This window comes from Vombatus ursinus, unplaced genomic scaffold, assembly GCF_900497805.2.
Source record: "Vombatus ursinus unplaced genomic scaffold, bare-nosed wombat genome assembly UNPS02009205.1, whole genome shotgun sequence".
Taxonomy (NCBI): domain Eukaryota; kingdom Metazoa; phylum Chordata; class Mammalia; order Diprotodontia; family Vombatidae; genus Vombatus; species Vombatus ursinus.
This window is the reverse complement of record NW_020948983.1, coordinates 21,439,887-21,465,447: the sequence shown is the minus strand read 5'-3', so window position 1 is coordinate 21,465,447 and position 25,561 is coordinate 21,439,887. Positions and strand designations below refer to the sequence as shown.

At 39.5% G+C, this 25,561-nt stretch overlaps 1 protein-coding gene across 1 annotated transcript in view; it reads left to right on the top strand.

The window, feature by feature from the left end:
* The window catches only part of FSD2 (fibronectin type III and SPRY domain containing 2), a 58,261-nt gene that overhangs the window by 7,503 nt on the left and 25,197 nt on the right, over positions 1–25,561 (top strand). The window contains exons 3-6 of the mRNA XM_027852257.1: positions 1,853–2,083; positions 9,824–9,846; positions 15,394–15,515; positions 19,440–19,595. Of these exons, the coding sequence (XP_027708058.1) occupies positions 1,853–2,083; positions 9,824–9,846; positions 15,394–15,515; positions 19,440–19,595 (532 nt within the window). The remainder of the gene's footprint in view (positions 1–1,852; positions 2,084–9,823; positions 9,847–15,393; positions 15,516–19,439; positions 19,596–25,561) is intronic.

Sequence of the window (25,561 nt, the reverse complement as noted above, 5' to 3'; positions counted from 1 at the left end):
TAGCACAACACTGTTGGTAAATTTGTGTTCATTGATGCAAATGATAGAAAATATGTTATCAGGAAACATTAAAGGGGCCCCCTTCTGACTCTCAAATTTAACGATTATATCTCTAACTCTCTGTAAGCATGTAAAAGACATTGGACACCCTTTCTTCATTCCTACAGGAGATGAAATTATAGGAAATACATTTCAACAGTCAAAAACGAGATTGGAAGTTAGATACCTCTATGAATAAATGTCGATTTTTATCAGATTATATAAACTACACTTCAAAGGCTTCAGGGCAGAAATGAAACAAGACTAGATTTCCCAAGAGAGATTGACAGAATCTGACCTTGATTGTTCAAGGTCACAGTGGAGATAACACTGGAATCCAATTTGGAAGAGCTGGGTTCTAGTTCAGGTTTTGCTGATAATATAACTGGACTAGAACCCTTCGTCAAGTCCCTTAACCTGAACGAGCCTCAGCATGCATTGAGAATAGAAACTCGTTCAGATGCTTGCAACTGTTGTTGTTTAATCATCTCTAACTCTTTGTGACCTCATCTGGGGTTCTTTGGCAAAGATACTGGAATGGTTTGCCATTTCCTTCTCTAACTCATTGTACAGATGAGAAAACAGAGGTGAACAGGGTTAAGTAACTTGCCCAAGGTCACACAGCTAATAAATATCTGAGGCTGGATTTGAACTCAGGTAGGTGACTCTTCCTGACTCCAGACCTGGCACTCTATCCACTGTGCCACCTAGCTGCCTGTTTCAGTTGTTAAGCTGTGCAATCCTTGCTTTATGTTGACTCTGGAATGTTAAGAAAGTGGGTTGAGTTCGTGATCTTACCCAACTTCCCACTCCCCTCCCCACCCTTCCCACCTATCCCTCCACCCTTGGGAACCTAGATAGGATAATAGGTTCTAGAGTCTAATGACCTGGGATTTATTCTGGCTCTGCTACTTACTACCTTGTGACCTTGGATAAATTGCTTAACCTTTCTACATCTGTTTTCTTCATCTGTAAAGTACAGAGGATGGAACAGATGATCTTGAAGGAAGGAAATTTATTAAACACCTGCTGTGTGCCAGGTGCTGTGCTAAGTGTTTTGTCAATATTATCTCATTTGGTCCTCACAACAGCCCTGAGACAGAGGTGCTATTAATATCCCCATTTTGCAGTTGAGGACACTGAGGCAGACATAAGTTAAGTTACATGCCCAGGATCACACAACTGGTAAGTGTCTGGGTCAAATTTGAACTCAGGTCTTCCTGACTCCAGGCCCAGAGCTATGTCCACCCCATGGTACCTCACTGCCTCTGAACATATCTATCTCCAGATTCCAGGCATTTTAACTGATTGTCCCCCACCTCACACCTTACACAGGAAGCCTTTTGCAATCTCCCTTAATTAAAATTATTAAAATTATTTCCAATTTATCTTATGTATAGCTTGTTTGTACATAGTTGTTTGCATGTTGTCTCTCCCATTAAACTGTTAGCTCCTTTAGAGCAGGGACTATCTTTTGCCATTGCTTGTATCTCCAGCGCTTAGGACAGTGCCTGGAACACAGTAAGTGCTTAATAAATGTTTATTGACTTACTATGACCAGGAATGAAAAGACCTTTGTTCTAGTTCTGGGTCTTCCACTAATCAGCATTGTTATCATAGACAAACCACAACTTTCTGAGCTTTAGTTTTCTTTTCCTATATACCAAGGGTTTGAATTAGTTAATCTTAAAATCTCTTCTATCTCTCAATTCAACAACTGAACATTTTAAGGTGCTTCACTGTAAAACATGGCTGAAAATGGTATGACTTGTGGTCATGTAAACTGAAATAACTTGTCTCAACTATCTTACAGGAGAATTTTGGAAGACAGGAGCAGAACTTTGAGTTGCATTATAATGAGATCTTGGAAACTCTAGCTCAGAAATATGAAGAAAAAATGCAAGCTTTAGGGGAAAAGAAGAGAGAGAAAATAGAAGCATTATATGGACAACTGGTCAGTTGTGGTGAAAACCTTGACACTTGTAAGGAACTTATGGAAACAATTGAGGAGATCTGCCATGAGGAGAAGGTTGAATTCATAAAGGTAAGCAATGATACAGAAGAAAAGGATTAACTGGGATAGATTTTGCTCATTCCAGTCTAGAAAAATCCCAATTAACTGAGAGTATAAAATGGCCATTGAGTGTTTGTGGTGAGTGACATCACTTTCCAAGGGTAGAGGGCCATGGCCTGCCTGGAAAGTGTACATGCTGGCTGATTCACCCAACTAGGGAGAACCAGCAGAGTTGACAGGATGGCTTTCAAATGATAATGCACTGTATCTGTGACCTCATCCACATAGGCATTTCCTACAGTGGTACAAATTGCAACCCATCCATGCCTTCTTATCTTGTGCAATTTTGGTCCACGTCCATCCATAGATTCTCCAAAGTGGGTCCAGATAACATTTTGGACATCTTCCTTCAACTGATAACACAGTTAGTGATTTGTTACAAATAATGTCTAATGGTACTAGGAAAACATTTTCCCGAAGTGCTCTTGTCACCCTTGGAGATCCAGAACCATAAAACCACAAAGTTTTTGGGAGTGTAATAGCATATATACTTTTCTCAGTTTCTACTAACTTCTTCCCCCATCTCCATTTTTTGGCTGTGTAGAACACAGGGATGTGTATATCTCAGTCCAGAGAGATCTCTAATGGCAGATATATCTTTTAAAAATAACCTTGCTTATAACTCTATAGAATCATTCAATTAATATTTCTGAGTTTCTATTATGGGTAAGGCACTATGCTAATCACTTACATTGAAGTTCATTGAATTTAAAGGTGTGTGAAGGTTTCTATAGCAAACACTCCTCAGTCCTCAGAGGATGGCAATAATACAAGGAGAGAGGCTGAGGGCCTATGTCTATAGCCCATGGAGTATTTGTATCTTTACAGGGTTCCCCCATCTGCCCAGAAAAAGTGTGTTTAGTGTCCATCAATGTAGATCAGTAGTATTGAACTCAAATGGAAAATGGGGCCACTAAACCATAGAAAAAGATCTGTGCAGGCTGCGTATTGACTTAGAAAACCATATGTTAATATTTTCAGTGTTTTATTGCATTTTTATTTATTTGGTTAAAGATTTCCCAATTATATTTCATTCTAGTTTGAGCCTTACTTAGAAGTGTTGTGGCCTTCATGTTTGACACCTCTGGTATAGATAACCCTTTTAAATCCCAAGAGGTTGGCCAGAGAGTAGAAGGCTAAGCGGGCAAGCCTGCGCTGTCACATCTTAAAAAGCAGCAGAAGTCCCCCGGTAGCTATCAGAACAACTACTGCCATGGATCTTTCCCGGCTGCTACAACCATAGACTGTGGGCTCCAGAATATTCTGTTTTCTGTTTTCTTCTTTTTGCCACTGCAGCATCCCTTCAGTGCTGGTAGACTGGTTGTCATCACAGACATGGGTGTCACTTCATCTGTCTTGCCATTTAATGTTCAGGACTGGACTTTGTGGTGCAGCAATACAGCCTTCCTTGATCAGATTCAGGACTAGGTCTCTTCTTCCTAGCACTGGCATTAGGATGAATGACCTTGCCTTACCTGCCCACTACTTACTTTGTCCTTAGGGTAACATAAGCTTTGGTGACTTAGACCAGTAATATATAAAATAATCTTAGTTGATCCCATCACTTGGCTGACTCCAGTCTAACAGTATGGTGCCAGAGATGAGTATGGCTAAAGAGAACAATATGTATTCCTTCCCAAACTTTCTACACACTTCATAAATGTTATCTGCTTTGCAACGATAGTTGTTGGTTGTCAAACTTCTTAGTCTCAGGACCCCTTTACACTCTTAAAAACTATTGAGGACCCGGAAGAGCTTTTATTTATGTGGATTATATATCTACCAATATTTACCATTAAAATATCTTAGGATTACTATGAAAATAGTCTTAACCTCATAGACCCCCTGAAAGGGTCCCAGAATCCCTGTATTTGAGTCAGTTTCAGGTTCATAGGCTTCCAAAGGAGTTCGGAGGATCATGTGTTTAGAGCTGAAAGGGAATTTGGTGATTTTCTAGTCCAGCCCTACCTTTTTCTTTTTATGTATGAAGAGACTGAGGCACAGAGAGGTTCAGTAACTTGCCCAACATCATGCAAGTAGGAAGAGGCAGAACTGGGAGCCCAACCCAGGTTCTCCAGGTCCAAATCCAGTGCCCATTCCACCACTGACCACCTCATCCTGGTTGGCCGATTCCTTAGGGCTGCCCACCAGTCTGTGACAGCTTCTGCCCAGCAGTGCTCGCCATTAAGAGCTGTGCTTCACTGCATCCACCAATGCATTGGTGGATCTTCTCTTCCCACTCCCCACTGAACATTGGCCAGGTTTTCCTGCTGACTCCCATTCTCATGTAGATCTCTCAGTTTCTTCCAGAGCTGCTGCCATGATTATCCCTAGCACACTGCCTAGGTCTAGGATGCCAGTGGCACTGACCTCTGTTGCTATTTAGTGTTCAAGAGGATTTTGTGGTATAGTAGCAAGAGGATAGAGAGTACTGACCAGGTCAGGAGTTGAGAGACAGGGCTTCAAGTCCTCTGATTTAACTGGCTGCGTGACTTTAACCTGTCTTACCTGCCTCATTTGTAAAATAGAGATAATAATATTTTTCCGAGTTACCTACCTCACAACATGGTATAGCAGATGGAGATCTATTTTTGGAACCAGGACAGATCTGGGTTCAAGCCTTACCTCTGACACATGCTGGTTATGCACCAACCCCACCCCCCCACCCCCCTCCCAGGCCAGGCAAGTCGCTTGACTCTAAGGCAGTTCTTAGTTCTTAACCCTGGGGGTGTGTGTGTGTGTGTGTGTGTGTGTGTGTGTGTGTGTGTGTGTGTGACTCCTTTGGAAATCTGGTGAAATCTATTCTTCTCAGAATAGTTTTTTTAAAAATGCATAATACAAGGAAATGCTGAATTTCAGTTAGAGGTTATAATAAAGATGTAATTCCCCCCACCATATAAATTGATAGATCCCCCCGAAATCTATCCATGAACCAGTCTGATACTGCAGAGTGAGAACCCCTGCTCTGTGACTGTAAGCTTCAGAGGACATGCTGACCTACACTTCCTGGTAAAAAGAGGTTCTTCCCCCAGGAATTTCCTGATATCAATGAAATCAACAGGTCCCACTCTTAGCCTACTTAGCCTACAAAGGGTATTAAGAGGAATATATAAGAAAGCAGATGTAGAAACAGTTTACAAGTCATAAAACACAGTACAGGGATGATATGGCCATGTAACCCGTTTATGCTTTTGGAGCTGCTGAAGGAAAAAGAGGCCATATCTGTGACAGGTGCTCCAGAGGCCATGGACACGGTCAGGGAAAAGGTTAGACCCCACCAGTGACTCCAGTTCAAGAGTACACAGACAGGATGTACTGACCTCCCTAAGTCACTTCCCCATTCTCTTGTCAATCCCCGCGTCATTAAAGCATTCACTGCCTGTGTTGCCAGTGAAAATCTCTGGCTCTGGATGAGGCTTCCCTGGTGCATTACCCCAGTCATTTGGGGGATTAGTATAGTCCACAGCTCAAGGGTTATTTTTAGTACACATACTTGAAGAGCCTGTAGGAAGCTGACTGCTAGTAAGGTCATAAAAGACTAAGAACCTTGGAATAAATGCTCAGGCCTTCCCTAGACCCACTAGAACCTGAAGTGATTCAAATAGAGGTTATTTCTGGTCCTTCTTGTTTTCCCACCATCCCCTTGGCACAGGAACAAATTATGGGATAGTCAAGTTGAAAGCTATGAGTAAGTCAGATAACTCAAATAAAAGTAGAAGGTAAGAGATGAAGAGGACAGCCACAGAGGTGATACATCTAAGCCTAGCCATCATTTTGTAGGCTAGCTTCAGAGATAGGGAATGAGTTGTCTAGAATTTGCTGGATAGCTGGTGGTGGAGCCAGGCCTCTGAGACCCTATCCAGTTTTCTTTGCATTATACTACACTTCCTCTTTTTTTGTTTGTTTGTTTTTGCTTTTTGGTGAGGCAATCAGGGTTAAGTAACTTGCCCAGGGTCACACAGCTAGTAAGTATGAAGTGTCTGAGGCCCGATTTTAACTCAGGTCCTCTACACTTCCTCTTCAAGACTGCTTTCCTTCTCTGATCACTGATTTTACATGTCTTAGTACTCTGATGTATATGTACATATATGTATATATGTATATGTGTGTGTATATATATATATATGTATATAAAACCAATGGCTTGAGTCACCTTACAAAGAAACCTCAAAGAACTAAGCATAATAACAACAATAAAAACAGCAGCAACAACTGACATTTACATAGCACTTTAAAGTATGCAAAATGTTTTGTTTATTTCATTTGTTATTTCATTTGATCTTCACAGCAGCCCAGTCAGGTTAAGCGCTATGGATGTTGTTATCCCCATTTAACATATGAGGAAACTGAGGCTGAGACATTGCCCAGGATCACAAAGATGGTGAATGAGTGTTTGGGCATACAATTTGAACTGAGGTCTTTTTAATTTCCAAGTCCTTGGGAGATGCTCAATCCAATATGTCACAAAGGAAGAAGGGTATTTCTTCAGAATTAGGGGCCAAGAAAGCACTATGATATGTCTAGCCAAGTAGCTCACAGCGTTCATAGTGGGGGATCCTTCCTAGCGACAGGGAGAACCCCCAGTTGATGGTGGGTAACACAGCTTTGAAGAATCTGGAGTGTATATTTATAGGTTAATAAACTTCTAATTTAGAAGTAAAACCTTGCTACCTAGGAAACTTTTTTCCACTTCGTAATTATATCACCTATTACCCATGGCTGAGGTTTTATTTTTCACCTGAGGATGGGGTCACATCAAGCATTCTGTTTTGTTCTCTTGCTCATTTTCCCCGACAATTCACCTAAATAGTAGAATGTTCAGGAATGTTCTGAAACATACATAAGGAAACCCCCTAGTGACCAGTTAATGATCCCATTAGCCTTCCCCATCAAGAGGCACCATTTTCTTTGGCAGGTGCCCCTTTGGGGGAAATAATAGGTATTTTCAAACACAGCATTGGGTCCTCTTAATCCGAGCTTCCTCGTGACCCCGTGCGTGGGTGCTTTTCCGCACAGCGCAGCAGTGGCTCTGGATTTGGACAGGGAGGGGGAAAGTTCACATGCTGACACCCTCCTGCTTTCATTGTCAAGCCACCTTGGGGCCTTTCTAGTCTTCTCACCATTTGACATTGTGCCTCTTCCCTTTCCTTTCTTCTCTCAAGGCCAATCCCTATGTTCTCCTTGGCTTAGCTCAGTCAGCACTGCAGTCATTCCCCTTTGCAGCCCTCCCTGGGTGTAAAGCAGCAGATGTGAACAGCCCAAATTGTTTTTAGCAGCTGACACAACCTGAAAAGTATAATTGCAGTAATCTCCAAAGTAGCTGGGGCAGACAGTTCTTTTCACTACAGAGCAGGGACCAGCTTTGAACACTCCACTCATTTCATAGTGTTAAGCCTTCTACTAAAAGAAGAGGAAAAAAAAATTAACACACAAATGAAAAATACTCCCTAATGCCCCATTCCAGGAGAAAGAGAAGCTTAATGTTTTAATTGTTTCCAGATTTCAGGAAGCTTCTCCAATTTGTCCTAGATGGTTTATTTTCTTTCAAGGAATGTGACTTTGCTCCAATTGTGTTTTCTCCTGGACTCATCTGGGTTCTTCAGTAAGGCTTCTTTTGGTTATAGGGTAAACAGTGTCTGTCACTGTAAACAGTGGCCAATTGCCCTCTTGAATCAAAAACCTAAAAAGTAGATCAGTGGACATGGCATACCCTGATATTGAGGCTTCTGATAAGCATTAAAATAAAAAGTGGATAGCCTAGGGATGAATATAGCTATAAGGCAGATTCTTTATTCAAGTTTTCAATAGGGCAAAATGCAGTAATGTTAGAATCCTTACACAGCATCACCAATGAAGCTATATTTCTGAGAGGCAGGATGGCATAGTGGATAAAGTGCTAGATGTGGAGTCAAGAAGAGCCAGGTTCAATTTCTACCTTAGAAACCTACCAGTTGTGTGACCCTGGGTAAGTCACTTCATCTCCTCTGTGCCTAAGTTTCATTATCTGTAAAATGAGGTAGTAGGATTTGATGAACTCTAATGTCCTTTTCAGCTCTAAATCTTTATCCTAAATGAAACCCCAAATGATATTTCAAGCATATACCAACTATATATCAGGCAAAGATGGTAGGCCATTTATTCATTAGCATTATTATTATTATTATTGTTCATTCTACCTAAACCTTCCAAATCTGCTTGCAAGTTACTTCAATTTCTGTAAAACTTTGCTATTAATATAATTAATCACCAAATTATAGCCTGTTGTTACAAATGGTTTGCAGTTTTCATAGCACCTGAAGGGATCGCATTAACAGCCCATTTTTCATTTTCCTTAGCTCAAATTAGAAAACCAAAATTGCTTAAATTTAGCTTTGCCTAAACTGGGCTGTTACTTGCTACGGTAATGAGTAGCTGCTTATGTCCTCAAATAAGTTTAATCTACTTCTGGCAGCTTTGGTTTTTTGGGGACAGGGAAAGTGTTTTGTTCATCATAGTACCTTGCCAATAGTTGGCACTCATTAAACATTTGTTGAATTTAATTGAATATTTCTCCTGAAGAGATGGATTGTTACATTTTGGTATGTGGGGCAAGATTCAAAGTATATGACTGGGGAAGTAACATGAAAGACAACCTTCAAACCAATTTTAAGGACTATTTCAGTTGAGAAGAGAATGAAATAAAAGGCCACAAGGTAGCAAAGACCCTTAAGACACCGTGAGGAGGCTGCCACTGGTGGCACTGGGTGGGTTTGGGTTAAGGAGGAGCTTACCTGGGTTATGGCCACCAGGAAGAAGAAACCACATGAGAGCTTCCTATTTTAAATGAATAATCTTCATAAAAATTTTAAAATTAAAAATTTTTTTCAATCAGTAAAAATAAGCCTTCCCCCAAATTAAAGATGAAAGAAAAAACAAAAACTCTATTAATTAATAGAGTGTAGTGTGTAGTGGATAAAAAGTGAGCCTTTAACTCAGAAGGACCTGAGCTTAAGGCTTGCCTCTATCATAAGACCCTGGGCAAATCACTCAGCCTCTCAGGGCTCTAAGTAACTCTCCAAGACTCTAAATAGCAATGAAAGGGCTGACTCTCGTTGGTAGAAGGAGTTTCCTCACCTGAGAGTTCCCTATACCACTGCAATCACAAACCCAGTCCTACTTCCCTAATCCTAACTAAACCGGATGCCTTTATGCTACTAGAGGAATGTAGATGTTGTCAGCATCCTCTAATTTCGGTGCTTTTGGACAGGGACCAGGTCATTCCACCCTAGTTCTAGCTCTGACTCCCCCAATGGGCCTTGCACATGAGGCACCCAACAAATATTGCAATGGAAGGATTTTTTCAACAGCATATCCTAGAAACCACAATGAGATTGGTAGATGCAGAGAAGATAAGGGGGATTAAAAATACTTTCTCCCTAGAAGATAAAGTAGTTTAGAGCCCTTTTTTTAACCTCTCAGTCAGGTGTAGGAGGCTGCTTGAATCAAACCAAATGTAAAGGTAAATTTTGTGTTTCAACACTAGCTTCTACTTAGTTTTAGCATCAACTTATTTTTGCTAAGATTATCTCAATTTGGAATAAAATCTGATTAAATTAACTCTGACATTGTATAGTTCCTTTTTTTTGCTTTATTTTAACACTGAATTTCTACTGATGTGAAATATTCACCATTTTCATTTAAATCCTCCCCTACCTTTTCCTCTCGTTCTAGGATGCAGTAACTATGGCTGACAGGTAATATTTGTATTTTGGCATACGTTGCATTTTTGTTTCTTTTCCCCACCTCCCCACCCTGCTATATATCTAAGCACATTCAATTCCAATTAGCTGAGTTGCCAGGAATTTCTTCTAGGGTATGAATGCTTTAGATTGAAACACAAATGGCTTTAGAATAATAATATTTTAGAGCCAAAAGGGACCATAGAGACCTGTCTAATCCCCTCATTTTGAAGATGAAGAAACTGAGGTCCAGAGAGATGATGTAGGGTAACTAATTACTCAAGATAGTTTATGGCAGAGATAGGAGTAGAGTCCAGACCTTCTAATTGCTAACCTTTCCTATCATTTTATATTTTTTCCACCCATGACTACAACCCTAGTTCAGGTCCTCATCTCCTCTCACTTGGACTGCTGCAATAGCCTACTAATTGATGTCCCTACTCTGAGTCCCTCCCACTCCAATCCATCCTTCACCCAACTGCCAAAGCTATTTTCCTAAAGGCTAGTTCTGACCGCATCACAACACACAATAAACTCCAACATCTCCCTGTTATTTCCAGGATCAAATATAACATCCTCTGGCACTTAAAGCTCTTTACAATCTGACCCCTTTCTGCCTTTCCAGTCTTCTTAAGACTTTATCCCATTCTTTGCAGTCTATGGTCCAGTCACATTTGTCTGCTTTACCGTTCCTCACACACAACATTCCGCCTCTCATCTCTGTACCTTTGCATTGGCTCTTCTCCATGCCTAAAATGCTTTTTTTCTTCACCTCCATCTCTTAGAGTCCCTAGTTTCCCTAAGATTCAGTTCAATTCAGCTTGAATCCCACCTTCTGTAAGAGGCCTCCTAGTGCCTTCTCATATGAGAAATTACCTTTCATTTATCTCTTGTATATATGTTGTTATTTTTATGTTTATTTCCCCCATTAGGTGAACTTTTTGAGGGCAGGGACTTCTTTTGCTTTCCTTTGTATTCCCAATACTTAGCATAGTGCCTGGCACACAGCAGATGCTTAATAAATGCTGGTTGATTGATAAATCTAGAGAAATAAACATAACTGAGTTTAGATATAGCCACCTCTTAGAGATATGCTTTTAAAGACTGGAAAGTTAATATGCAAAGGGTTTGGAAATAGTTTTACATATTTTAAGAAATATGTATTATATATGTATATACATATATAATACATATATATACTATATATATGTATAGTAGATGTATATGTACTATAAGAGAGAAAAGGTATTGAAACTTGGGGACCACCTTCTCTAGGAAGCCTTTGCTGATCACCTCAAGTTATTTAATGTTCTCTCCCTCTTTAAATAAATTTCTAATCTCAGTGGTATATATGTTATGCTCTCACACTCCCGTCCCTCCCCCAGCAGTAGAACGTAAGTACCTTGAGGCCAGGTATATCTCTAATACCTGAGAGGTGGGATGACATAGATGGAGAACTGGCCTCAGAGTTAGAAAGATCTGGATCCAAGTACTGCCTCTAACACAGGATGGACTATGTGACCCTGGAAAGTCATTTAATCTCTCAAGGCTATGGGCAACTCTCTAGGACTATGGGTTATGGAGAAGGTATCAATTTGTATTGGGAGAGTGAGTTTCCTCCTTGAGGGTTCCCTGTATCAATAAAATCACAAGTTCTATCCCTATCACCAGTTCCAATCATCAGCCCATACAGTGCCAGACATGTATCACACACAATAAATGCTTGTTGCTTTGTTGAATATAATCTAACCAGGAAAGAGTATAATAGGACAATTGTTTCTGTTGTTCTGGGCATTATATTTTATATTTCTATTAATGTAAGGACTATTTCATTTGTTTTTATTTCCCTAGAATTTAGCATAATGCTCTGCACATAATAGGCACTTAATAAATACTTATTTAATTGAATTGAATCCCTTCTGTGTGCTATTAGTAACTTATATGATTAAACATCAATGAAAAATCAAAACAATATTTAAAAATATTTGTAGATATGAATTAGCTTAAGGAAAAAAAGGAGTTACCACCTTGCAAAAATCAACTGCTTTAGAATTTATTTCATCGGCATTTGAAAAAAAATTTCAAAATACCAGACTAGATACACTAAGTATACTAGGTATACTAAGAAATTCACAATAGCAAAAATGGAAAAATGCTGTCCCTGTAAGTCTGTATTTTGGTTGATTTGTTGGTTTTGGAATTAGACCCTTTCAGAGTTTGGGTGTATGCACACGTGTGCATCTGCACACACAATTCCACATGTCTGTGTCTCTATTTCTCTTTCTACCTCTTTTTATCCCTGCTGTATGTGAAGTGATCTGTTTTCCTGCAAAAGTTGTTTGCTCTGTTTTTAGATACAGACCTTAGAAGTATAAGGTACGTTTGTACACACACACACACACACACACACACACACACACATCTACTCCTCAACTCCACCCCACCCCAATCCTGGGGATTAGCTATGCTGTGACTAGCTAGTGTCAAAGGCTCTACCTTTTTAGAGGTTGCTCTGCTCCGAAGATGCTTCTGGGCCTCCCCAGCCTTTCCTTGAGAAATACAGTTAAACAGCTATCTAAAGGAAGTTCACTCCTCAGCAAACACCCAAAATATACAGACTTCTGCAAGAAACAAGACAAACTAGCACACAGGAGGATAAAAAAAGGATCAGCTACCAGACGTAGCAGGACTAAGCTTTCTTGGATGTGCTATTCTGTTCAGCATATCTTTGCCACGTCAGCACTCAGCAACACTGAGAAAACTACTGCAAACTTGTTGCTACATATACAACCACAACCTAGTGGGTTGTTCCTTATTGGACTCTTAGGATGGCTCTGCAGGACTTAGTAGAAGGATGTGATGATGTCTGCTATGATATCTGAGATGATTTTTGATAGCTGCCAGAAAGGGAGGATGAGAGGGGAGAAAAGAGGGGAGTTACCCAGCTATAGTGTGCATCCTATCGCCACTCCCTAAAGCTTGAGGGGACCATGGACAGCATTCAGGTGATAATGCTGTAGTCTTTCTCTTTGTTAACCTTTCTGCTTCTTCTTTTTTCATCATTGCATCCCTCTCCCATTCTCTCCGTAATTAGACATAATATAGAATTGAAGATTATTTTGTATTCTGCCTTTTATATTTCTTGGTGAGAAATAAAACCTAAATTAAATTACCTTTTACTTACATGGCCTGATTTCTTCTGTAGAATGAAAGAGTAGACTAGATGATATAAGGTTCTTTTATTCTAACACTGATTTTAGGATTATTGCAGTCCTGCTTTGAACCAGCTATCAGACCATGAGTAACTCACTTGACTTTAATTTCATCATCTGGAAAAAACGGTGTTGGACTTGATCCTTCTGGCTCCAACATTTTATGATTACTAACTACTACTGCTACTACTACTACTGCTACTACTACTACTACCACTACTACTACTACTACTAGATAAATGAAATCCAAATAGTTGATTAGATAGTGGAAAAAATTGGAGTGGGAAAAAAATGAAAGGACTTGGATTAGAATTCTGGATTTTCTACTTATTAGCAGTGACCTTGGGCAAGTCACTTCTCTCTGGACCTTAGTTTACATATGTATAAAATGAGAGGATTGAGCTAGATGATCTAAGAGGTCTCTTCCAGCTTTAAACCTATGATTCTGTGTTTTGAGTTTTGCCTTTTCTCTCTTGCCCAAATTATCTAATTAGGAATTGTTTTATAAGCCCAAAGTGGGTGGGAAAAAGAAAGAGAGGTATCTATATCATTTAAAACTAATAGTCAGCTTAGGCTATGTGTTGGGCTCCCATTCATCAGACTCCAAAATAGCCTTTGCCATAGATTATCTGCCAAGAGGAATCATATGCTCTTAGAGTTGGAAGTGACCTTCACGGTCACCTACTCTTACCTTCCAAATCATATAGGAATCCACTCTACTATGTCCCTGATAGATGAACCTTCAGCTATTGCATGGATATTTTTAGTGATGGAGAGCTTGCCACATCCTAACCCAAACTTATTCCATTATTGCATGATTCTATTATAAGAAATTCCTCCTATACAGAAATCTTTCCCAAACCTACCTCTTTGTACCTTTCAATTATTGATGCTAGTTTTGTTCTCAGAATTTTGATGAATGATTCTGCACTCTTAGACAGTCACTGCAGAGAACCCTTTCTTACATGTCTACTTTGATAAAGAGAATTATCATTTTTCAGTTCACAGAACCTTTTCCCCTACATTATCTCATTTGATCCTCATAACAATTCATCAAGGTAGACAGGATATTATTCCAGTTTTATAGAAAAGGAAACTGAGGTTCGGTAATTTGACTAGTATCACATTATTAGGGAATGATGGGATTGTGACTAGAAACCAAGTCTTTTGGCCACCCTGCTTAAGTATATAAACGAGAATACTGAGAATCTTTATTTGCAGGGTTGCTGGCTGTGCAATAGAAGCCATGAGACTACTTTATATAACTTTATGTCAGATAGAACCTCTAGCATGTGCAGTAGTATTGTGTGATGGTATGATTCTAGGCCCCTAAAACTCATAGTCCCACAGTGTATGTAAAGATAAACCAGTGATCAGGGGTCCCACAGTCATGCCTCCCTCATTGTTTCTGGGAAAGAGCAATAAAAAGCACTTAGAGGGAAGAAGAGCATGGAATGGGTGTCTGTGGAGGGACTATTGGGCAGAGACCCCTTCCTTGCACTACAGGACCTTGGTACAGCTCTAGGAGGGATATGGAAGGCCCTGAAAGACACATACACAGGTGAAATGGTCTTTGAGAATTCTGAATCATGCTGAAGCTCTAGGCATCCTTCTTAGCCCAGGTTAGAACCCGAGGGGCCAGTCCCATTTCAAAACCTCTGAAGTCAGTGGTCAGAAACTCCTGCATATCTCCAGAATCTCTAACCAGGGAGTGCATGCCTATTCTCTGCTTTCCCATCTCCCTCTATCTCACCTTGATTGGAGATGGTTTCTAATGCATCCCCTTATGTCTTTGCTTTGCAAACCTCAAAGCACTCTATTATGGTGAATTATTATTGTTGCTTTTATATGTCATTTACTCATAGTTAGGACAAAACACTTATATGCCCTAGGTAATGTTTGAAAACTGTAACGGTACCCCAACTCTCACACTGCTGTTCTCCTCACCACCACCCCTTTTGTGTTGCTGACCAACAGAGATGTTGAGTCTTTACTGTAATTCCTGTGACGTGACATTAAAACAAATACCTAAGTACCATGGACAGCAGAATCCTAACGTGTCCTTTCTCGCACACTAACCATGGCTTTCATGCAGGAGGTGCCTACACCTGATTTCCAGCACTGAGCATACTTAAACAGATCAGCAAAGGTAGGCAGAGTTCTAGAATTCCTGTTCACATTTTCTATGCAACCAACAGAAACTTAACACTAAGAAATAAAGATGCACTTTCTGCATTGAATAACAGAATACCTAACTCCCCCTCCAGCCATTAGCAATGACAGAATAGTGTAAGCAGTATCCCAGCGGCACCATTCTATGCATTGTTAACATGGTCTTTTAAATGTGCAGACTTGGAGAATTCCTGAAAACCAAAACAGATGTTGAGCTTTCCACACATCCAGATTTTGAAGACCAAACCATCGATTTCTCTGACATTGAGCAGCTGATGGATTCTATTAATGCCATTCCAGGTAGTTTTTAATAAATGGACAAGCTTAGAGTCAATTTCAAGTTTGAATACTTGATGCTTGGGAAATGTCTATTGTGACAAGCTAATGTTCCTCTACTTATTACCTAAAAGGAAGATTTAAAGTCACATTTTAGAAATCCATTTTCCTTCTAGCCTTCATGTTTTTTATCTTTACCTCCAGAAGCTCTTAAGGGATAGAATTCAGGATATTACCTGTTGGTGGGTAAAGATGCCCATGGTAACTATCCCCTTGGAAGATTTTAAGGCCTTAGATTTGTCACTAGGCAGGATTAAGATGTCATTTTGAGTTCATAGTTGGTCAGTGTTGTAAAAAGCTACCAATTCACCTAGTTTGTTCCAGGAAAGTATTGCTGCATTTATTTCTTTGACTGTAGTACTTGTAATTCCCCTAGAGAAGAGGGCTGGAGGGGCAGTTAGGTGGCGCAGTGGATAGAGCACCAGCCCTGAAGTCAGGAGGACCTGAGTTCAAATCCAGCCTCAGACCAAACACTTGACACTAGCTGTGTGACCTTGGGCAAGTCACTTAACCCCAATTGCCTTAAAAAAAAAAAAAAGAAAAGACGAGGGCTGGCCAAACAAGTTGTGAGGGTCAGTAAAAGCTTTGTACTTATTTGCAATATCATTGCAGGAAAAGCTGACCTAGTTCCCTTTCCCCATTAGAATTGTTCACCATAAAATCCTGTGGACAGCTATGTTGTAACTATAAAATAATGGGACTGATTAGCATAAACCAGGCATTTAAAAAGAAACACAAACATCCTCTTTAGGTTACAACCCCAGGCTTAGCAGCATTCCATGAAAAGGAAATGAACCATTGGCCAGGAGCACCAGGAAACGATCTTTTATCCGGATTCCTCTAAGAAACCAAAGTCTGATGCTGTAGAATGGTAATAGTTTTAACAGTGACTCATTTGTGTATGCTTTAAGGCTTGCAAAATGATTCATATCTCTTTTCAAGATTTAAGGTGATGATGGCCTTCTATAACAGTCCAAATTTAGGATTTAAGAAATCTTGCAAATCAAATTTTATCCCCTAAATCTTCTCCTTTTTTCCCTTTCAGTTAAAAACCAAAACCTGTGTGTCCCCCACCACCACCACCACATTGCCCTCCACCTAAAGACCTCAAATCCTTATCCAGGGATGTGCCAAACTATTTGATTACAAATTTAGAGGTGAGATCTTGGTGTCAGATTAAGATCAAGAAATTGGAGTTCTCTTCCAAACATTATCAGTAACAGCAGCAATAGATCCCAGGGCCATCAGGCTCTCTCATTCCTGTTTTATACTGATAAATTATAGAAATAAATCTTTTTATTTAAAATATTTCTTCTGTTCTCTTCAAATATGTTTTAAACTATCTGCCTGAAAAAACTGAGTAATCTCATGCTATTTATTTATTCATTCATTCATTCATTTATTTTATGGAGAGGGGGACAGGCTTCTGGAAGCCTGCTATAGGGTTACTAAGGAGATCAGCTCTATGGAAGTATAGAATAAATAAAAGGAAGAATGGAGGAATAAATTCATAAAGCAGTTACAGAGTTATATTTCTGAATGGAAAAAGACCATCTTGGGATTTTATAGAGACTTGTTATTATACTGCAATGTGCTTTTTCTCTCTTTCTAATTTTGGCATCTTTTCAAAGAAGACATAGGAGTCAGAGGAAGCAGGGAGCACCAGGAGCGATCATGGAGTGTGCTAAGAAAGTAATTTAACGCCTTTTTTCTCAGGTATCCCTCAGTCTAAAGGCCTAGTCTTCTAGAGAGTGTTCAAATGCCCAGAGAAGTTGCCTGCAAAGGCTTTTTTTTTTTAACTTTTAAAAACCCTAAAATCCTGAAGTTCAGAAACCAGAGCCAGAGCTATACAAGTGTTCTAAAAGTATTTTCTGTGTGAAGAAAAGGATCAGGATGAGTTTAAAGGTTGTTTTCTGCTTGAGGAAGAAGGAAGGCCATTATAAGATTAAGCAGTAATTCATCATAGTTAAAGGTTAATGAGAAAGATCATAAATTGTAACTAAACATTTGTATATTAAAATCTTGCTCTAAACCACAGGAGTCTTTTAAACATGTTACTCTGACTACAAATTAGTGATTAGCTAATAACTACATTTTGTACTTTTAATTCTGTAATAGAAAAAAGCAGAGTAGAATGGAAACATATTAGGTCATGAGTACAAAAGCCAGGCATTGTCATACACCTACTGGTAGCTATTCAAAAGCCAGGCACACTATTTGAAAAGAAATAAACAGCCTCATGCGTTTCAGCTTTGTAAACCCAAATCTACAAAGGGATAGTACAGATCTCACCTCTTTACACTCCCTGTCTTCCCTACTCCACAAAACGTAATGTCTTAGAAGTCAATCCGTAGGTGGGGTTGTACCCCACCCTCCACAGGCACCCTTGTTCACACCTATTCTTTCCCAGGTCCCTCATGTCTAACTTCTCTCCTGAATATAGGCTTATTTCCTCTACTTTAGGCTTTCACTCAAACCAAAGGGCCTCCAAGATTTCTCTCCATCCCCACCTATACACAGGTAATTTTTTTTTAAGGCAATTGGGGTTAAGTGACTTGCCCAGGGTCACACAGCTAGTAAGTGTCAAGTCTTTGGTTTGAGGCTGGATTTGAACTCAGGTCCTCCTGACTTCAGGGCCGGTGCTCTATCCACTGCGCCACCTAGCTGCCTCACACAGGCAATCTTTCTGAATGATGCATCCCATTCCTCATCAACTCACAAGCTACACAGCATGATTACAATTCTCTTACTCCTGTCTCATTTTTGTCCCAGACTTTTGTCCCAGCCCCGAGATTCTATCATTCTTGGTAAGGCAGACAATCCCTTGGTGGGGTAACAATCAGGTAGGCTCTCTCTGGCCCTCAGCTTTTTAGGTTGAGAATATCAATAGATCCAATTCATAACAGCTGACAATGAGGCAACAAAGAGTATAGAAACCTAACAGGAAGTAAAGCAACACAAAGGTTGGACTGAAATGAATAGACTCATGCAAAGTTGCATAAAGTAAATAGTCAAAACTTCTTGGCTATAGCTGTATCCATTACACAATTCCTTCGGGTAGAGAAGTAGAGGTGGCAAAGGTGTGGTATAGGGCAGGAGGAGAGCAGCTGTGTGGGCAGCAGAGCCAGAACAACTTCTCTCTAGCTATTGCCACTACTTTAGGCTTTAACTTTGAGCTATATCTTGCAGCATCAGGGACTTCTCTATGCTGGTGATCTGATTTCCAATTTTCCCCACATTCTTTAAGAGTTTATTAGAGATTAATCATGATGTTTGTTTCTGCAGCTGATTCACATTCATAAACTTTTATTTTCTAAAGAATCTAGTACCTAGGAAGGCATCAATTAGTCTATCTATAGTTGGGGGAAAGGAATGTGGTTGGAGGGACTCATTTGAGTTGCTTAGGTTGCTAGGGAAGTTGACCACTGAATGAGAAAGTGGCCACAGCTCAAGTTAACTATCAGGAGTATAGCACCTCTTATCTCTTTATGGGAATACCTAGGGAAGAAGATAGAACTCTCTCATGGAAACTATTTTTTCTGTGTATTCATTGGTGATAAAGTTTTGGGGACTGATTGATTGGCAATGGGAAATATACCAAGCAAGATAAGAAGGATTGGAGGTACTGCACATGGAGTCCTGAAAAAAGGAGAGTTGGAGAATAAGAATTTGTTCATCTTTCTCCAGGACTATTCAGGGGAGAAGATGCTCTAATTCTGGATGATTGCTTTTGATTATTTGGAAAGAAATAAAAATAGAATGGAGAAAAGTCATTATGGGTTGGACTAGAAGAGCCTCTATGAGCTTCTATGAATTCATCAGGCGAGCACAGCTTGAAATAAATCTCTCTGTCTCTAGCTTGTTTTTTTCTTCATTCACTATATATAGCTCCTCATGCTCCAGTGATCAATACACAAACACCTAACTCAGCTACTGGGACGTCAGTCAAGGTGTGCTGGAGTCTATTCTCTGACGACACTGTAGAAAGCTACCAGCTATCTTATAAACCTGTCAGTGATGGTGCACAAAGTGAGGAGCGGAAAGGTATGGTTTCAAGAGCAACACTTTTATAGAGCAGACTATACGCTATGCTCAGAGTTATATTTACCAAAATAAGTGTGATGATCGTGCATAGGATGGATCGAAGGGCATGGGGTTGGGGTGGATGAAATGGTACAGGTCCTACCTACATGACTTCTGAGATCCGTGATCCTAAGAGACATCAGTTAGGAAACTCTGCCCCCAAATTTGCTAGTGTCTTTTTTCTTGAAATATAATACTGCACTTATAATCAGAAAGACTTGCATTTTAATCCTGCCTCAGACTCTTACTAACAGTGTCACCCTGAGCAAGTCACTTAACTTCTGTCTCTCTCAGTTTCCTCATCTATAAAATGGGGATAATAATAGTAGAGCAACAAATTATGAGTTGTTGTGAGTATCAAATGAGATAATATTTGTAAAGTGCTTTGCAAACTTTAAAATACCATACAAATGCTAGCTATTCATTATTATTATATGTTTGCTAAATGAATAGTAAGTGCTTGATATATGATTTTTGGATGAATGGAGAGTTGATTAAATGAGTGACTGTACATCCTTAGCAAGACTGGAGGAGGAGGAGATGGTATGTTATTTCACCTAGCTCGTGGTTGGGAGTGGGGTTGATCGAGAGTGGGGCTAGAATAGAGAAAAGCTTCTTGTTTGAAGATTGCTTAGCTTTCAGGTGTCCCATTCAGAGACTAAGCAGGCAGCACAGCTGATCTGAAAACAAAACAGTTCTTCTGGTCTAAGGGAGGCTGATCAGACTTCTGGGTAGCATAGGGCATTGAATGTGGAATCAGGAAGACCTCAGATTGAATCCTGCCTCACATACGAGTTAGCTGTGTGAGCCTGGACAAATCACTTGACCTTTGTTAGCCATAGTTTCCTTGTCTGTAAATGGGGATCATAGCAGCTACTTCCCAAGGCCAATGTGAGGATCAAATGTAAAACACTAAAGCACCATATAAATGCCAGTTATTATTATTATTATTATTATTATTATTATTATTATCTGGGAATTACCCTATTCTTAAAGGCTAGAGAAGCAATTTGGCATTACTTTAGAATAGGCAGTAAGCCCCCACCCCCACCCTCAAGAAGTCATTCAAACTTTATAAATTAATTTTTCAAAGCAAGTAATCCTACCTCTACTTTCTTTCAGCTGCTGATGTCCCAGTAAGGAGAGGGGGAAGGGATAGGCCTAAGCTAATAAAGAAACGAAATGTCACAGGTCAAAATACTGAATTTTAAATTAATATTATTGTTGTTTAGTTGTTTTCAGTTATTTCTGACTCTTCATGACTCCATTTGGAATTTTCTTGGCAGAGGTACTGGAGTGGTTTGCTATTTCCTTCTCCATCTCATTTTACAGATGGGGAAACTGAGGCAAGCAGAGTTAAGTGACTTATCCAGGGTCACACAGCTAGTAAGTGTCTGAGGCTGGATTTGAACTCATGTTTTCCTGATTCCAATATAATCAGTTTTCTTTGTAATTCTATGTATTTTATACATCTAAAAACATTATTTTGAGAAGGGATCCATGGTTTTACCAGATTGCCAAAAGGATATATGACACAAAATAAGTTAAGAATCCCTGCTCTTGAGGATACAAATGAAGATAAGCCATTTCCCCTACCCTTGGGGAATGTAGAGTTTAGTTGAAAAAATAAGCTATAAATACATGAAAAATTAAATAACCATGATTTAAATGCCAATGTCATAAGGCCATCCATGATTAATTGCTAAAGTAGTCATACAGTTAGCAAGTGCAAAAGATAGAGAAATGATGTCAGCTGTAGTAGTCCAGTGCCTTTTTATATTTCTATTTTGTATTCTAATTTGTAAATATGTATTCAACATAAAAATTATGTCCAAATGCAACCCCCCAACTCAAAATATAATTGGGAAGAAGGTATTTAATTTCCCCATGTAATCAGGTTACTGACACTGAGAAGCTCTGAACACAGGCTGCAGAAGAGCATACAAAAGCCATTGGTTAAGAAATGTTGCTGCTCTTTCTATGACTTTGGAATTGCCATAGGGACAGCTTCCTATTTAACTTTATTCTTGCTAACTAGGTGATAAGCTCAGTTGTTGTTCTCAGCTGTTGAAGGAGGGAAAAAGGGAAGAGTTATTAACCCCCCTAAATTGTAGCGCCCTGGAACAAAGCCATGATCACCTGCTCTAGTTAGATTTCTGTATTGGTTAGGCACTTCTAGAAGTATAGTACTTTCACTAGCCACAACCTGAGCATGTAGTTCTAATATCTTTTGAAAAAGGGCCTCCTCAAAATATAAAATGCCTGATGGTCTTAGCTGAGGAGAATAAACAAAGTTGGGGGAAATAAAACCTTTTTCATGAGTTTAGTTTATAGAGAATCATAGACATAGAAGTGGAAGGGACCTTAGACATTATCTAGTATAACCTTTTAATTTTTGTAAATGGAGAAACTGAGGCCTAGAGGGGTTAAAGTACTTGCCCAGGGTTACACAGGGAGCAGCCGCAGAGCTGAGTTCTCCTCTCACTGTACTAATCTACTGCCCCAGATAAAGATCTGAAATATGACAGATGTCTTTTAAAAATGGAATTTCATTTAAAAAATGAACATGGTACCAGGGACATTGATGCTGATTGCTGAGATTGGAGAACTAAGAAAGAAGAGAAGAAAAAGATCTAGAAATGTTTGGTACCATTTATGCCTAATTACCACAAGGCAGTTGTGATTATTCCTTTCCTTAAATGAGTCAGATTAACTCGGTTCTGAATCTGATTTGATTATGACGTTGAACTGTTCTGTACACTCAGCCCTTGGAATGTGCTCCTGAGGATTGTCTTCTCACAACTTTAAAAATTAGAGGGAACATTGGTTCCAGTGACACAAAGCTTTTCACAAACTTAATTGCCTGAGGTAGAAATAGCACAAGGGGCACAGCATGATGTCAGAAAAATGAAATTCGAGTACAAAAATATCACCAAATGCGAACTGAATTAATAAATAATTAGAAAACATAAGATATGTGTCTTGGAGTCTTGGGGGAGAAAGGGAAGGGAATGTCAAAGGAGGAAGGGACTGACTCATTTGGATGGATTGTAAACTCTTTGAGGTCAGGCATGGTTTAGTTTTTATCATTTTATCCCTAGTACCTAGCACTGTACCTGGAAGATCAAAGGAGATGATAGATGTACTGCAAACCTTAAAGAGATGTACACATGCTCACTATTATTATTACACAGTAGATGCTAAAATCAATATTTGTTGATTTTGATTGATTGAAAGGTTTGGAGTCTTAGGCTGGACATTGGAAACCTACCAGGTCTTGGAAAACTCTAGTGATGATGAGACATTTGTGCTGGTGCCCCAAAGAGCATTCTAGATCTTGTCTTGTCCATTGGAGGAGGGACTGTTTGAAAGGAGACTGACTAAGACCCAGCACTTTTGACTCATTTCTCAGTGTAAATCACTGATAACAGGTCTATTCTTATTTTTATTGTGGAAAGGATATTAGAATATTAGGTCACTGGGTACCTGCAATAGGGGAAATGGTAGGCTTGAGTTATAGAAGACCAGGGTAAATGATTGATATCAGATTCTTTCCTTATTTGCTGCTGACTCTCAGAGTGGTAGAATATTAGAACCAAAAGAGAACTTAGTCCAATCATCTAATTTTACAGAAGAGGAAATGGAGGGTCAGAGAGGGAAATAAATAACTTACTAGTATCACATAGTCACAAAACTAGAACTTAAGTCTCCTGGATTCCTGGTCCAGTGCTCTTTTCATGAAATTAGGCTAATTTTGATGGAGATTTTGAAGGTAGGATTGAGGTAAGGGAGCATAGGAAGATGGAAAATGAATGAAATCTCAAAAAAGAAAAGCTGAGATACCAAATATAAAGTTAGACTTCACAGTTGCATAAGGGTCAATCTTATGTATTGACGGACAGATAAAAGCTGTATCTAGCCATAGCAGGCAGTGTGGAGTTATAGAGGGCCTGCCCAGACCAGGTAAAACCAAGGTTTATTCTGTAAAATTGAGATTATACACATAGTGTTAGACCATTACTTTTGCAATGGCTACACTCTCCTCCCTTTCCTATCTTGTACCGTTGGTGAACCAACTCTTTACTATCTTCTACCCTGGATTCCTTTGCCCCTTTGTCCTATTACCAATCATGACTTACCAAGCTCCAGTAGAATTACTCCTACTTTCTACCCCCTTCACTCCTATTCAGATACTCTTGGAGCTGGAAGAATTCATGAAACTGTGCCAACTAGTCCCACTACAAATTTGTCTCATCTCACCTGTGTTCTCACTATAGCAAGAAAAATGTTCTCTTCTTTCCTGATGGATTCACTATCCCTTTCTCCACAGTGGCTGTTCCAAACCTTCTCATCTTTCTTCAGGTTTCCCACTATACCTACCCCCCCACCCTCTAAGCCAGGGACCTTCACCAAAAAATTAAGACCATTTGCCATGGGGACCCTCTTCTTCCGCCTTCCTCATCTCAAATAACTTGGACATTTTCTTCTACTATCTCCTCCTTTATTCTAATTTGAGATAAAAAAAAAAGGAATCCTCCTTGTCAAGGCAAAACCTTCTACATGTGCCTTTAATCCTATGTTCTCCTGGCTTCTCCAGCAAATACCCCCAATAATATCCCCACTTTCTCAATTTACATTGCTCTTTGTCTACTGGCTTCTTCTCTGATGCCTACACCTGATGCAAACATGCCCATATTTCCTCTATCTCTAAAAAGGAAAAAAAAAAAAGCTACGCTTGATCTGACTTTTTCTACTACTTGTCATCCTATTTCTTGCTTCCTTTCCATGGTTAAATTCCTTAAGAGTGGTGCCTTTACTTCCTTTCTTCTTCCTGTCTTCTAAAGCCCATGCATTCTGACTTCTGACCTCATTATTCAACTGAAATGCGCTCAATCCTGATCCTGCTTGACTCTTTGCAACATTTTACACCGTTGATCACCTCCTGCATAATCTGTCTTCTCCAGGTTTTTGAGACACTGCTCTCTCCTGGTTCTCCTCCCCTCTGACTGATTCTTCTGTTTTCTTTACTGGTTCTTCCGTGCAATACCCTATAACCATGGGGTCCCCCTTTGTACAGTTTCATGAATTCCTCCAGCTCCAGGAGTATCTGAATAGGAGTGAAGGGGGTAGAAAGTAGAAGTAATTCTACTGGAGCTTGGTAAGTCATGATTGGTAATAGGACAAAGGGGCAAAGGAATCCAGGGTGGAAGACAGTAAAGAGTTGGTTCACCAATGGTACAAGATAGGAAAGGGAGGAGAGTGTAGCCATTGCAAGAGTAATAGTCTAACACTATGTGTATAATCTCAATTTTACAGAATAAACCTTGGTTTTATCTGGTCTGGGCAGGCCCTCTATAACTCCACACTGCCTGCTATGGCTAGATATGGCTTTTATCTGTCCGTCAATATATAAGATTGACTTATGCAACTGTGAAGTTTGACTTTGTGTTTAGCATCTCAGCTTCTCTTTTTTGAGACTGCATTCATTTTCCATATTCCTATGTTCCCCTGCTCCCTTACTTCAATCCTACCTTCAAAATCTCTATCAAAATTAGCCTAAGGGTATCAAATTAATGCTTATTGACTGTAGACTTGTTGACATAGTACCCTGCCTCACAGGGTTGTTCTGGGTCTCCAGTGAGAGAATGTATGTACATCACTTTGCAAACTTGAAAGTGCTTCATCACTATATAAATGTCAGATATCATTATTATTATTATTATTAATTTTGGGAAAAAACCTCAAAACTCTTCCTGATTTTGACCAGGAAAAATCCTCTGGTCTCATGTCTTCTTACATTTTGTATTTAGTTATTTGTGTATGTTTTATATCTTTCCAGAAGTATGTAAACTCCTTGAGGGCAGGATTCTTTTCTTTCTTTTTCTTTCTTTCTTTCTTTCTTTCTTTCTTTCTTTCTTTCTTTCTTT